This window comes from Tauraco erythrolophus, chromosome 15 (genome assembly GCF_009769465.1).
Source record: "Tauraco erythrolophus isolate bTauEry1 chromosome 15, bTauEry1.pri, whole genome shotgun sequence".
Lineage (NCBI taxonomy): Eukaryota > Metazoa > Chordata > Aves > Musophagiformes > Musophagidae > Tauraco > Tauraco erythrolophus.
In genome coordinates, this window is record NC_141479.1 from 12991284 (window position 1) to 13005751 (window position 14468).

Here is a 14468-nt window from a genome sequence, read left to right on the forward strand (position 1 = left end):
TTTTTCCTTTTTCCTTTTTCCTTTTCCTTTTTCCTTTTTCCTTTTTCCTTTTTTCCTTTTTCCTTTTTCTTTCCTTTTTCCTTTTTTTTCCTTTTTTCCTTTTTTCCTTTTTTTCCTTTTTTCCTTTTCCTTTTTTCCTTTTTTCCTTTTTTCCTTTTTTCCTTTTTTCCTTTTTTCCTTTTTTTTTCCTTTTTTCCTTTTTCCTTTTTCCTTTTTTCCTTTTTTCCTTTTTTCCTTTTTTTCCTTTTTTTCCTTTTTTCCTTTTTTTCCTTTTCTTTTTCCTTTTTTCCTTTTTTCCTTTTTTTCCTTTTTTTTCCCTTTTTTCCTTTTTTCCTTTTCTTTTTCCTTTTTTCCTTTTTTCCTTTTTTCCTTTTTTCCTTTTTTCCTTTTTTTCCTTTTTTTCCTTTTTTCCTTTTTTCTTTTTCCTTTTTTCCTTTTTTCCTTTTTTTCCTTTTTCCTTTTTCTTTTTTTCCTTTTTTCCTTTTTTTTCCTTTTTTTCCTTTTTTCCTTCTTTTTCCTTCTTTTTTCCTTCTTTTTTTCCTTCTTTTTTCCTTCTTTTTTCCTTCTTTTTTCCTTCTTTTTTCCTTCTTTTTTCCTTCTTTTTCTTCCTTTTTTCCTTCTTTTTTCCTTCTTTTTTCCTTCTTTTTTCCTTCTTTTTTCCTTCTTTTTTCCTTCTTTTTTCCTTCTTTTTTCCTTCTTTTTTCCTTCTTTTTTCCTTCTTTTTTCCTTCTTTTTTCCTTCTTTTTCCTTCTTTTTTCCTTCTTTTTTCCTTCTTTTTTCCTTCTTTTTTCCTTCTTTTTTTCCTTCTTTTTTCTTCTTTTTTCCTTTTTTTCCTTCTTTTTTCCTTCTTTTTTCCTTCCTTTTTCCTTCCTTTTTCCTTCCTTTTTCCTTCCTTTTTCCTTCCTTTTTCCTTCCTTTTTCCTTCCTTTTTCCTTCCTTTTTCCTTCCTTTTTCCTTCCTTTTTCCTTCCTTTTTCCTTCCTTTTTCCTTCCTTTTTCCTTCCTTTTTTCCTTTCTTTTTTTCCTTCTTTTTTCCTTCTTTTTTCCTTCTTTTTTCCTCTTTTTTCCTTCTTTTTTCCTTCTTTTTTCCTTCTTTTTTCTCTCTTTTTTCCTTCTTTTTTTCTTCTTTTTTCCTTCTTTTTCCTTCTTTTTCTCCTTCTTTTTTTCTTCTTTTTTCCTTCTTTTTTCCTTCTTTTTCCTTCTTTTTTCCTTCTCTTTTTTCCTTCTTTTTTCCTTCTTTTTTCCTTCTTTTTTCCTCTTTTTTCCTTCTTTTTTCTTTCTTTTTTTCCTTCTTTTTTCCTTCTTTTTTCCTTCTCTTTTTTCCTTCTTTTTTCCTTTTTTTTTCTTTTTTTTCCTTTTTTTCCTTTTTTTTTTTCTTTTTTTTCCTTTTTTTCCTTTTTTTTTTCTTTTTTTTCCCCTTTTTTTCCTTTTTTTTTTTCCTTTTTTTTTTCCTTTTTTCCTTTTTTTTTCCTTTTTTTTTTTTCCTTTTTTTTTTTCCTTTTTTTTCCTTTTTTTTCCCTTTTTTTTTCCTTTTTTTTTTTCCTTTTCTTTTTCTTTTTCCACTTTTTTTCCTTTTTTTCCTTTTTTTTTCCTTTTTTTTTCCTTTTTTTTTTTCCTTTTTTTTCTTTTTTTTTCCTTTTTTTTTCCTTTTTTTTTCCTTTTTTTCCTTTTTTTTCCTTTTTTTTTTTTTCCTTTTTTTTTTCCTTTTTTTCCTTTTTTTTTCCTTTTTTTTTTCCTTTTTTTTCCTTTTTTCCTTTTTTCCTTTTTTCCTTTTTTCTTTTTTCCTTTTTTTTCCTTTTTTCCTTTTTTCCTTTTTTCCTTTTTCCTTTTTTCCTTTTTTTCCTTTTTTTCCTTTTTTTTCCTTTTTTTTTCCTTTTTTTCCTTTTTTTCCTTTTTTCCCTTTTTTTCCTTTTTTTTTCTTTTTTTCCCTTTTTTTCCTTTTTTTCCTTTTTCCTTTTTTTCTTTTTTCCTTTTTTTCCTTTTTTCCTTTTTCCTTTTTTCCTTTTTTCCTTTTTTCCTTTTTTCCTTTTTTTCCTTTTTCCTTTTTTCCTTTTTTCCTTTTTTCCTTTTTTCCTTTTTTCCTTTTTCCTTTTTTTCCTTTTTCCTTTTTTTTTCCTTTTTTTCCTTTTTTTTTCCTTTTTTTTCCTTTTTTTTTCCTTTTTTTTTTCCTTTTTTTCCCTTTTTTTTTTCCTTTTTTTTTTCCTTTTTTTTTTCCCTTTTTTTTTCTTTTTTTTTTTTTCCCCAACCTGGACATTGAAAATCACACAACAGTTCTGCAGAAGCATATAGGAGGAACAGCACATTAGCTCCTTCTCCAGGTTAATGGTCTGGACTGGTCATCTGTTCTCTTGTCATTCATTGACTATTATGTGCGCCCTGAGGAATGAACTATTGGATGAAGAGTTGTATTCTTTTTTACAAGAGGTTCTTCCATTGAAGTTGCATTGCAGGATTTAATTGTCATGTTTGTAGACAGAGAACTTTGTTTTCTGGGGTCATTGATCTTAGTCATTTTTGCAGATTCTCTAGTTCATTGAAGAAGGAAAAAACCATCAATTTTACAGGCCATAGTGATTTGTCAGTGCAAATAAAGTAGAAAACTAAGCTTCTGAGGAATTTGTTGTGAAACTACTGTTGTTCTTGCTTTCAAAAATTGTCTTTGACAATTCTTTCTACTTCTTATAGATATTTGGTTTCTTGGCAATGGCAGTATATGCTGTGAACACGTATTTAGCTATTAAAAAGTGGCGAATGAACAGCAGACAACAAAATAGTCGGCAGACCAGTGATTACACACGTGCTCGGTCAGAATCCAGAGAAGTAGATCATCGCCCTGAGATTCAGCGTCTGGATGCGTGAAAGCAACATTCAAATGGGACTGCAAAGGGAAAAGAAGTGCTTAACTCCCTCACAGAATAAAGGGTGTTTTCTTTATTTAAGGAAGAAAAAGAAAATCACATGATGGCAAAGAATGCCCAGCCCTGCATACATGCAGAGATGCATTGAGTCAAAAGCTGTTGTCATGAAGACAGTAAATGTTGGTCATTCCAAAGCAAGATCCATTTAAGATGTCCACATATATATACACATATATTATATAGTTTATATAATATATATGTATGTTTTGAAATATCTTGTTGTTTTGGATAACTGTACAGTACTTTCTTTCCCTCTCCCAAGTGCAAGCTCTGAATATACATCCTCTGCCACTGTTTCTGTCTGTCGTAAACACTAAGACCAGCACTACCTTGGTTAGTATAGGAAAGAAATCCACCAAAAGTAAATTTAATCCACGCGAAAAGGAAATGGGGAGCAGATCGCAATAACTTTCACCATGTATTGTGTCCAGCAAACTCTCTGTATCCATGCGCAAACAGCCTCAGCAGTGCAGCTCAAGTCTCACCTGCAGGATCCCCTGCCGTTTCGCTGTTGGTGCACTTACATAGCTGAAGTGGACAACGGTTTTAACATGCTTTGTTTGATGGATGTAGTGCTGAAGAAGTTACCCTAATTGCCCTGTTCAGTTCACGCGTGACGTTGGCCAGATCTGAGCTGGTGCAAAGTTAGCGTGTTTACTGAATAGTCACCGTAACGTATCAAGTGCAATTATGTGGTTTTCTGCTAAAGTTTGGGATACATTCCATTTTTTATTACAAAATGGGGAAACAAATATCTTTAGAGGCAATGTGGAGAAAGCGGGGTTGAGGGGCACAGCAGCTAAAGAAGTGGTTGTCATCCAGTAGACTTGCATTTCAGTCATGGGTTTCTTTTTTTTTTTTTTTTTTAAAGGTTCAACCTTTCTGAGAAGCCTAGGGTAAGCAAAAACTAGCGAAAAGTATGAAGTGCTTATGAAGTATTTCTAAGGTGAATATTTCATATTGTGATTCATGTCAGATAAATATTTTCCTTTTCGGAAGATTGGTTGTTTCTTCTAAATGAAAACTCTTGGCAGTAGGTGAAATGATTTTTTCTTTTTTTAATTGGGTGTTTCTGCAAATTTTTTCCCCTAATATTTCTTTTGAAATGAATTTAGATAATTGGAGGATAATTGGTTGTATTGATTTCTTTGGAAATAGTTTTTACCTAACTGAAGTTTTCTTACTTTACTTTACTTCCGGTGAGGAGGACATTTTCTCTGCTCAAACTCGAATTCTGCAGTAATCAGTTAGACAATGTCATGATGTTAATAGGAAGATGTACCTTGATATTTTTCTGATTTTTTTGATTGATGTTTTTATCTATGCAATCCATTATTTGGCATATGCATGTCTGCATGTTACATGAAGAAAGTGCGTGTGGGGAGATGATCTCGAGTGCTGAGTTCCTTTGTGGTTGTAAGCTGATGAAATCTCTGAAATTAGCGGAACTGTAACGCCACGTATGCCTGAATTTATCTCGCATTGACTCGAACACTTTTTGTGTTGTGTTCTTATGTAGCTGGAGTCTTAAGTGGATGAATGCAGTTATCTGGAGTCTTAAGAACAAATGGCGATACGTTGTAGATGGGTCACCGTTAAATGAGAAAGACAGGTTACACCGAACGAAAGATCAGTAGAAGTGCCTGGGCTTTTTTAATACTGGAGAGAACTGGGAGAGTGACAGGTGTGAACCTAGCGCTGCTTTGCTTGAACCAAGCAACAGAGAATTATTTTCATGGCTGAAAAATTGGTGACAAAACTGTGTCTTTTCATTTTAAGTTTACTGATGTCTACAGTGCGTTTGACCTTAGTGGCTAGAATGGAGATTAAAATTCAGAAGTACTAATGAGGTTTAAAGAAAACTTGCATTTTCTTGATGAGCAATGGTTACCAGTTACTGTAGTAACATTTTATTGTGCTTCATTGAAAGTTAATGCCAAAGGGAACACAAGTTGAAAAAAAAGATCAAACCATATAAGCCAACCTCTAGTGCTGGGCTTAGAACATAGACATTTTATTGAGGTGGTGTCTCGCCAGGGTTACTGTGTGTTTCATGAAAAGTAAATGACACTTCCATGTTCAGTGTGGTATGAAATAACAAGGTTTATTATTGCCAGTACAGTTCTTGTAGCCCTGCTGTTTTTCAGCACTCTGCCTAGTATTGGCAAAGTTTGCAAGGAGAGTTTGTAGATATTGTCAGTTATTAAAAGAACCTTTTTAAAAGTAGCGCAAGCATACCTAGGCTGGAATTGTAAACTGAATTAAAACAGTTAATATAGAGGTTGTGAAAAACCAACCCAACCCAAAGCAACACCTCCCCCACCTCAAAAAAAACCCCAAACAAAAACCACCCACAAAAAAACCCCCAAAAAACCCAACAACCAACGAAACCCAAAAAAACACATTGAAAAACGAAAACCAAACCCCCTACTCAAATACAGAATATTGTTCTCCAGAAGCTCCATGCTTTTAGAGTGGAGTCCTCATCTGGAATCAAGGAACAGAAGTTAGGTGATGCATAGCAAAGGCTTTTCATTCGGCGTGTATCCTGTTTACTGGTTAATGTGTAAGGTGAAAGGGTGTGTATGTTAAAGAACACCCTGTTCCTCTCCTATACCCCTATGCTGATTTGGATTTTTTTCAGAGATGTAGGAGGTCTTGTGCATCTCTAAGTGTATTAATTTTGTATCTTTCAATCCTTACACCTTTCCTTACCTAAAAAAAGGGATAACTTCACCAAGCTTTTTCTGGAGCAAGATCATAAAAAACTTTTGTTGCCTTTTAGCTGGAATGGCAAATGCAGAGTGGTACAGTTATATTTCTGATACAGTGTAGTATATCATCATGTAGTATAATATACCTGAATGACCTTGAGTGCTTTTACTTGTGAAATAATTTTTCTTGAGCTGAGAACAGTATGCTGTTATTTATTACTTACATCATGACTTGAGTTTAGCACAGCTTTCAGTATAGAATTCAAAGAGATCATTAATTTAAAAAATACTATCTGATACACTTTGTAAAACAAAAACAAATGTAAATTTGTAATTTCCTTATTTTGTGGACCAAAGAGGATTTTAGTGTTGTACAGTATATACTTTCTAAAAATCTAAGTTAAGCTTTTATTACTCTACAGAAACATTATGTACTATTTGGATTATACAGAAGGGAAGTAAAGTACCTGTGAGAGACAACTGAATTTGAAACATAAAGATCATATGATATATACACAATTGATTCCCCCCCGACTTAATTTTACACAGTATATTGAAGGGGTGGTAAATTTTTAAGACTGTTATCCAAACTGCAGTCATCATCAAAAAAAAAAAAGTCTAAAGAAAAATAGAGTAGAAAGTTAATTTTTTTTTTTTTTAAAGTTGCTTAGAAAAGAGACATGAAATTGCTTCTCCCAGCCAGTTAGTCTTGCCTTGTAATTGCTGAGCACATAGGGATAAAGTCCTTAAGAGTGCTGTTTAGCTCTGTAAAGAGACTTAAAACCCACAGTAAATAAAACTAAATTAAAGCTAAACAGTTCAACCTTGTGGGAACGGATGCTCGAAACTGTAATGGTTCTGTTTAGTCCTCTTGTGTCAAACTAAGCCCTCAGATATGCAGTCTCCTTGTATTTCTATTTCTGCATGTAGGAATGACAGTAAATTTTGCAACCTATGCACAGACATCAAAAGATTAAACAGTAAGATATGATTGGAGCAACAGCAGCATAATTGTGTATAGCATTGTAAGAATATATGTTTTCATCTTAATGCTGTGTGTGCTTGGTTTTGTCAACCTTGGTTCAAGTTATAATTCGTTCCTGTAATGCCTTGCAAACAGCCTACAACAGGAGTTTCTAAAACCGTAATTAAGAGCTGATGTGATAGTTTCATTGCTTCTTCGTAAAGTTGATTCCTCTTACTCTGCACTTATTCTTTTAATTTCAAATATTCATGCATCTATCTTATGTTTTAATATTTAATTTTTGTTAAGTCTTCTTCATTGATCTGTATAGTGTCTGCTTCCGTATAAGGAAGATAAGAATACTGTGTCCAGTGCCCTTTTGCTTGAGCGCGATATGCTTCCTGTAGATAGCGTATGATGTGTGGGCTGGATGTGCTGGGGGAAATTTTGTTGTTTCCCATAGGACTTTGGAAGCTTGCTGGTATACTGCACGTGTTTCTGTAAGCTTTCTGGCAGGAGCCACATGCTTAGAGGTTGAGAGGATTAGAGATCATCTACCTCTGCCTTTTTTCAGAGACAAGGTACTGACCCTAGCGATTTGACGCCTATATTTCAGTCTGTGCTATTCATCATGAGCTTCGCATTCAGAAGCATGGCATCAACAGCGAGCTGTGCCTTGGAAGCAGCTTCTCATCTCTTGCTTGTAAGGTGTCTCTTATATGTGAATTTAAATAGAATCAGTAATGTGGGGTGCTTCTTCACAGGCTTTGTCACGTGTGTTTCACTGTGCATCTCATGATACAATCTATAATAGTTTTATCTATATTTCATTGTTGATTCTATAATCTTATTATTTTCCTCTCTCACCTTGTGAATTGTTTTTGTACCATATGCTGATTGTCTCTTCCTAACACAGTGGACTTACTGGTTCTTAAAATGCTGTGGAACACAGCAGGAGAATTGATCTGCTACAAGCTGCATGTGGACTGTTATGAGTGAATTAACCACTAGTTTTCCCGTAAACTTTAAGGTCCCTAAACGAATTTGGTATTTGTCACCTTTGTGCTGTTTTGGGGATGCGTAAGCACAGCAAATGCTTGTCTAATATGTGGTTTTATTAATGCAAGCTTCCCCTCTCCGCCCCTCTTCCTCAGTCCTTGTTCTATGTCTGTTATTTTGTCTCATGACAGCTTTGTAAAAGTTCCTACTGTTCTCTTTTGTGAGGAGAAAAAAAAACAAAAAACAAAACCAAAAATAAGTAAGAATAATGTTTTAGGGCATAATTAAAAAAAAAATCACAAACTTAACAGCAATTCAAATAGCATAGAAAATAATATTCTCTCTCCTACTCAGATCAGATATTGAACAGCTTTTTATGTGAAAGTCAGGATAAAGAACCGGTCTTACACTGAAAGCTCTGGAGCCAAATATCTTCAGCAAGTATTTAGGATAAATAAAAGGCAGGCACAATCCAACATGAATTTGAGGTGTGATAAAGGGTGAAAGGAGAGAGAAACCCAAACTTGACACTTAATAACCCAGTGCTTTCAAAATTATGTGCGAATATTAGTAATCTCCAGCCACAGAAGTAAAAGTAGGTGTAGAAGTGTTTCTCTGTTCCTAACTCTGGGGCGGTGCTGGCTGTGTAGTACGGTTGGAGAGAGTCTACACCGATGGTTGTTCATGGTGCATCTTAAAAGCTGAGGTGTTTTGCCAAATTGGTGTGATTATCGAGTAACTTCTGCTCAGCTGAAGTGTAGTAGTTGGTTCACAGAGACCTGCAGGAGGTAGGAGCTTGCATCGCAAGGGCTCTGTGTGTCTCAAAGAAAGGATGGTTTCAGACTAGTTTCTTCTCAGTCCCACTGAAATGAGTAAAGCTGTCATGTAGTGTTCCTGAAATCAGATACTTGGGTTTTGTTGTTTATGGCATAAAATATGGATCATTTGGAAGGCCAACAAAACTCAAAAAGACTGTGCGGATAGAGATGTTGTGTGTATGAATTTTAATGGCAACAAAAGTGAGAATTTAAAAATTGTACCCGAAATAGGTACAAAAAAGAGAAGAATGTTTTAGAAATTATGCCATATTCCTCTCTTTATTTTAACAGAGGGAGTTGATTAAAAAAGAATTATACAAATATTCAGGAAATCTCTGAATGCTACTGCAGAGTTTTTCCTGGTGTGTTCTTTTCCCTGTTAGCCACTTGGCCAGCCGGATAGATCTGTTTGACAGTGTCAGAGCAGTGCTGTTCAACCTCCAAGGGTTCCTTTGTTGTTTTGGTCTTATTTTTGCGTTGTCTTTTTTCAATCTGTCTATAATTTAACCATTCATATTCTAAAAATAATCTTTTAAAAAATCTGCTTACACTGTGATTTATGATAGCCTTTAATTTAGCGCATACAACACAATCTAGTTTTCTTTTGGGATCTGCAGCTTTCAAAAGTGTTCTTATATATGCCCAGAAATGAAAGTTGTCTATTTATCATGCAAATGTGATTAAAGTTACCTATCCAGAATGCCAGTGCAGCTCTTTCAGATGTGCTGGATGGATGAGTTAGTGAAATTGCCTTTTAATCTCTATGGGTTAATAAATATTTTTTTATAACTAGCCACAGATATTCCTTTTTAAATTATACTTGGCAAACAGAAGATATTTAATTTTATATACAATATACATAGTTACCTTGATTGACGTATTTATAACATAGAGCTTTGTGTTTACTATGAAGGTTTTATCTGTATACCATGGACTTCATGGGTAAAATTTTAAAAAGCCAGTTGACATATATGGAAGGATGTGGAAACTATCTTCATGAATTCAGAACGAGGACATAGAAGCATTTCAAAAAGCAATAGCCAGATCATTTTAACAGAGTATCTGGATTTTTTTTTCTTGTGTTTTGATTGGGGCTGGTCCCTACAGCTGTTTTAATAACATCTGGATGTGAGTAACAGAAAGAATATGACCATATGCCTCTTCTGACTGTCACGGACTATTGTCTAGAAGATGGGAAATTTCAGGATATTGTATTTGTTTTGCTTTGGACAAACGTCTCAATAGACAATTTAATTAAAACTTCTGTATGTTTGAAAGAAAATACCCTCTCTTAACTAGGCTGATTTATCACTTTTGGTAACCTTTTAATCCCAAAAGTATATTGTCTAATATTTTTAGTAATGTTACATTTATCCTGATGTCTACAGGTTAAAGTGGTTCTGGCTAGCACCCTTTTATTATAACAATTGGTACCTTCTTTTTTCTACTGTTTATACCTTAATCTTGGATGTTTACCAGTTTCTACTTGTTGGCTATTGTGGAGGGAGAGTGTATCTTAGCACTACACAGTTCATCCAGCTTTAACTCATACATCACAGTTCTGGAGTAAGAAAATATTTTGATTTATATATTGTGGCCAATTTATTGCATTTTAAATGATTTCTATTCTTAAGGCACAACATTTATGACATAACAAATGACTTAGCTAATCATTATATCTATCTAGACTTACTCTCTTCTGTCTTAGCGTCATTTTGAAACTATTTGTATATGTTGAAGTTTGTAAGGGTTCAGGAACCCACAATAAAATAGTAAAGTATGTATTTATTTCTCATTATAATGCTCAATTTTGATTTGAAAGTTGACACTTTGTATGTCTTTTCACAGAATTGTAAACAATACTGAAAAACTGCTTCACCTAGTGTGCCTTCCATGTGTGGTATAAGCACTTGTCATTCACAAAAATAGAGATGTAAATTTATTAAACCAGTAAACACTATTTTTGTAATGTGAGTCACTAATGCATCTCTGAGCTCATTGTGCTTTATTTCCACTAATACCAGTTTTATGGCTACTGTAGTCATTGCTTTCCCTTGATGCACTAAGTAGTAAATCTGATCTCATGGCGAATGGAAAGATTGTGTCACTTTTGCTCCGCTCTGCCTTCAGCTGCTGCCTGAAAGATGGAGATAAAGCAGATTGCTGATGTGAGCTAGAAGGTACTCTGAATTTCTTTCCTTGAGACTTCTGTAAAGAGATGCTCAAGTGTGGGACAGCTTTATCCTTGGTGCTGATTCTGAGTCCTCTAGACAACATAGATGTAATCTAAATGTTCTGATTCTAGCTTATAATTTATGATTTATGGTTGTCTGAGGAAGGGGCATCCAGGTCTGACTGGAAGACTTTATCCCTCGGGGATATAGGTCCTATACTGACAGATATGAAATTGTGAACAGCTCAGAAGTATTAGTTGAAATAGTGGGTTAGAATTCCATCTCAGGCTGAGCAAGAGGGTGCAATTTTCCTTTTATCATATGAGCACAAGTCTGCTGTGTAATACCCTTGGTATATTGCTTTTGAAGTAAGAAAAATTGTAATGTTTTGCCAAGGAAATCTTACAAGCATACTGTATGTGTGAATGCAGAACCTGACTCTGTTGTCCTTACTCAGGCAAAAATCCCCGATGACTTAGGGGACTGCAGATCAGGTACCCGTGTATCACCAAATCGGGATCGAAGATTTGAAGAATGTCATAAGTTAGCAAATGTTCATATAGAGACAATTTACAGCCTTGAAGCAATTCCACGTTATTTTGGTAAGTGTTCTTGAAGTTCTCAAACAGCACATAAGGCCAGCAGATAAAACACATGCTTTCTGTAGCGGTACCTGCCAGCTGTGAGCACTGTCCCCTCAGTATCACAGCTGTAACTTACATGTGTAAGTGCAGCATCTTCCAGCTCTGTGTGTGAAAACTGTGCTGTTAATGCTTGACCGGTTCTCAAGGCAAGGTAACTACAAGAAAACATAACCTCCAGCTTGTTTTTACAACAGTGATGATTTTGCAATATGTTGCGTGCTTCTTTCCTGTTGGTTTTTATGCTAAACAAAAACGTGAGCTGAAGAATTGTAATGTCTTGCAATACAGAAGGCAGTCATGGTTTTGAAATCCATACTGTTATAGCATAATTTAAATGGTGTATTTATCAGTTTTAAATGTCATTTTACTTTTCCAGTCTTTTGTATATGGGCACAATACTTTTTGTAAATTTTTTTTTATTTAGTTGTCTTTCTGTCTTTTGTTTTCTTTCTGATATTTGAAGATTTGAGCTCTGTGAATTTTCATGGTACTCTTCTGATCATGTCTTCGTAGTGGTAAAAGTCTGTATTTTTGTATTTAGGGAAAATGGTAATTTTCTAACACTTATCTTGATCAATATAGTACGGAATCATTTGTGAAGGACTTCCTGTTTAATAAATGGACATATTAAAGTACTAAAACATTGTCTTCATCTGTAAGGCAACATATAAACTCAATATACCAAGTATTGTGGTTGATTAGTTGATAATCCAGTAAGTGCTAAATGCACTTCCTATGCAAGACATTGGCATAGGGGTCGAACGTCAAACCAGCCAACCCTGTCGGAGTTTTTTGTGACTATATCTCTGACAAAACAGACTTCATAGATGCAGGAGTTAATGAAAAACCATGTCTAAGCAGTCCTTGCTGAGAGGTTATATGTAGCAGAAAGCACATGGAACCACTTTATTGCTAAAGTGGATGTGGTGGAATTGCTCTTGTGGTGGTTTCTCCATCTGGTACACTGTAATGGGCCGAAACGCTATATCGTGTGGTTTGCAGCATCACATTCTGGATTTTAAAATACGCTTTTGTTTTCGGGGTAGCATTGTTTTACCTTCTGACATAGAAGTTTTACGAAACATTCAGAGTACTGTGACTTCTTCCAGTAAACGAGGAATCTGTGCTGCAGTGCCGTTTTTTTTTGATGCAGTCTTGTTTACTTAGAAAACCAAGAGATCGTGTCTCCATCCTGACTTTTAAACCAATACTCCGTACCAAAAGGTGTCTCAAGTACAAGATTCATGTTCTCAGTGCTTATCTAAATTTCTTCTGCTTCCATGATAAGTTCTCTCTCTCTCCATGCTCAGAAAAGAATTAAAGGAGGGCTAAGTAGAGCTTCTTCATGCATATGTTAAAATATAAGGTGATAGGTATCTTGCATTTGCTCTTTGGGGCAGTTTGTATCCTGGTCTTTGGAATGAAGGCACTTCATTTTATTATTTTTGATCTCTTACGAGGCTGGTTACAAGCTGCCTGCTATGAAGTGTTTAGCTCAGCCTAGTAGCAACATGTATGTTTTGTCATTTATTTATGCATTTTAGAAGTACAGATGTCAGAAAAGTGCACTGTTGGTATTTGGTTACAAGTACTTGGTCACTTAATGATAAAGGCTGATGGTCTCCTAGGAGGGGAAGATGCAGCTATAAAATTTAGACTTAGAAATTTGCACAATGAACACTTACCAGAAGCGTAATGAATGAAAACATCTGCTGTTATGCAGAGCATTAAATTATCTTCTGCTTTCCAACCCATTAAGCTGGTGGAAGCATTCTTCTCAAATACCACATAGGCTGAGATACACCACTTTTTACTTAGTATCTTGGAAATTAGTCAGTTGAAAATTTAAGACTTAGAGAACTTTGTACAATATCAGGTGAAAAGCAGAATTAAGTGGTGCAATAGACGCAGTGTTAAAAGGGCAGTTGAGCCTTTCATTTCAGGGAGAATCTAAAAAGGCTACTTGGAAAGATGTTTTGAATTCCTTAACATCACCTGTCCAAAATCATCATGCAAGACTGAACAAATCTTCTGAGATAAGTATAAAAGCTTTCTGATAGGAGAAGGTGGGAGAGAGACCTTCAAACAGTGTCAGAGCTGTATGCCGTCGTTCATCTGTGGTGCCAGCTGATTGTTTTTCCTTCCTGTTAGTGGCTGTGATTCACAGTGTTGATATCATAAGACTTCTTGCATTGTATCTACATAGATTTGTTCCGCACTGTTATTGGAAGCTCTCATTGCTCCCGAGGTTTGTCTACTGCTGAGTGCTGTTCAACAAGCACAGGGATTCAAAATGGGAGTAGTTGCACTCTAGTTGTAATGAAGGCATATATTAGTCTGTACGGGTTTTGGAAACGGCTCCTGTCTGGAACAAGAACATATTGTGATGGAAAACAAATGTTTGATTACAACCCTGCTGGTACACCGAAATAAGAACTTCAATAAGGCCTCCATGCTGCAGGGATGACATTACGCTTGTGTTGTGAATCCCAAATTGCTGAGAAACCAGTGCCCCCACTGTTTTGATCTTGTCAGTTGAGGAAAAACAAGCAAACAAACAAAAAAGCCAAAAAAACAAGCAGACTTTTCCTCTGCCTTACACCAGACCCTGAGCGTAGTGCAATATTGCTAGCAGAAGATGATCAAAAGACTGAGTCAGCCCACCTCTCCCTCCAAATCAGAATTGGCTTTAAAATATTTAATTGAATTCTCTTTTTTGAAATGATATGAATAAAATACAGAAGTGTATTCTATTTCAATCATGGGAACAGACCTTTTTAAATAAAAGGCTGGAATCTTGTACAAGTGCTTGACCCTGGGAGCAAACTGCTTAGAAATAAATGAAATCATCAAACACTTGAATGCCAATAATGAAATTCTCTGGACAGGCAATTCATTACATGCCTGCTGAAGTAGTCCTGAAGCAACTAATGAGCAATTTTGTTTGCCTCTTCTGTTGATTTTAGGAGTATTCTAATGTGAGAAAATTACTAGAAAAGCTTAGCAGATTTCTGGTTATAACATGTCTGTGAAGGGTAAACCCAAAGGGGATTGTGGTTTACAGTGCTATTAGTTGCCCAGTAAGAGCACTGTATCTCCGCTGTCCGCTGAATATGCTACAACTAACTCTTGGTTAAATTCTTTCATGCTGTGTGCTGACGATGAAGTGTCTCCTTGCAAGAGGTGTAAGTGTGAATGATGGATCTCCAGTGCTGGCTCTGTGCTGTTGTCGCCTCCC

At 35.2% G+C, this 14468-nt stretch overlaps 1 protein-coding gene across 1 annotated transcript in view; it reads left to right on the top strand.

Annotated features, from left to right (window-relative positions):
* CMTM4 (CKLF like MARVEL transmembrane domain containing 4) overlaps window positions 1-3077 on the top strand; it is a 34092-nt gene extending 31015 nt beyond the window's left edge. Inside the window, exon 4 of the mRNA XM_086621072.1 lies at window positions 2685-3077. Coding sequence (XP_086477198.1) covers window positions 2685-2858 — 174 coding nt within the window. The 3' untranslated portion in view covers window positions 2859-3077. The remainder of the gene's footprint in view (window positions 1-2684) is intronic.
* The last annotated feature ends 11391 nt before the right edge of the window (window positions 3078-14468 follow it).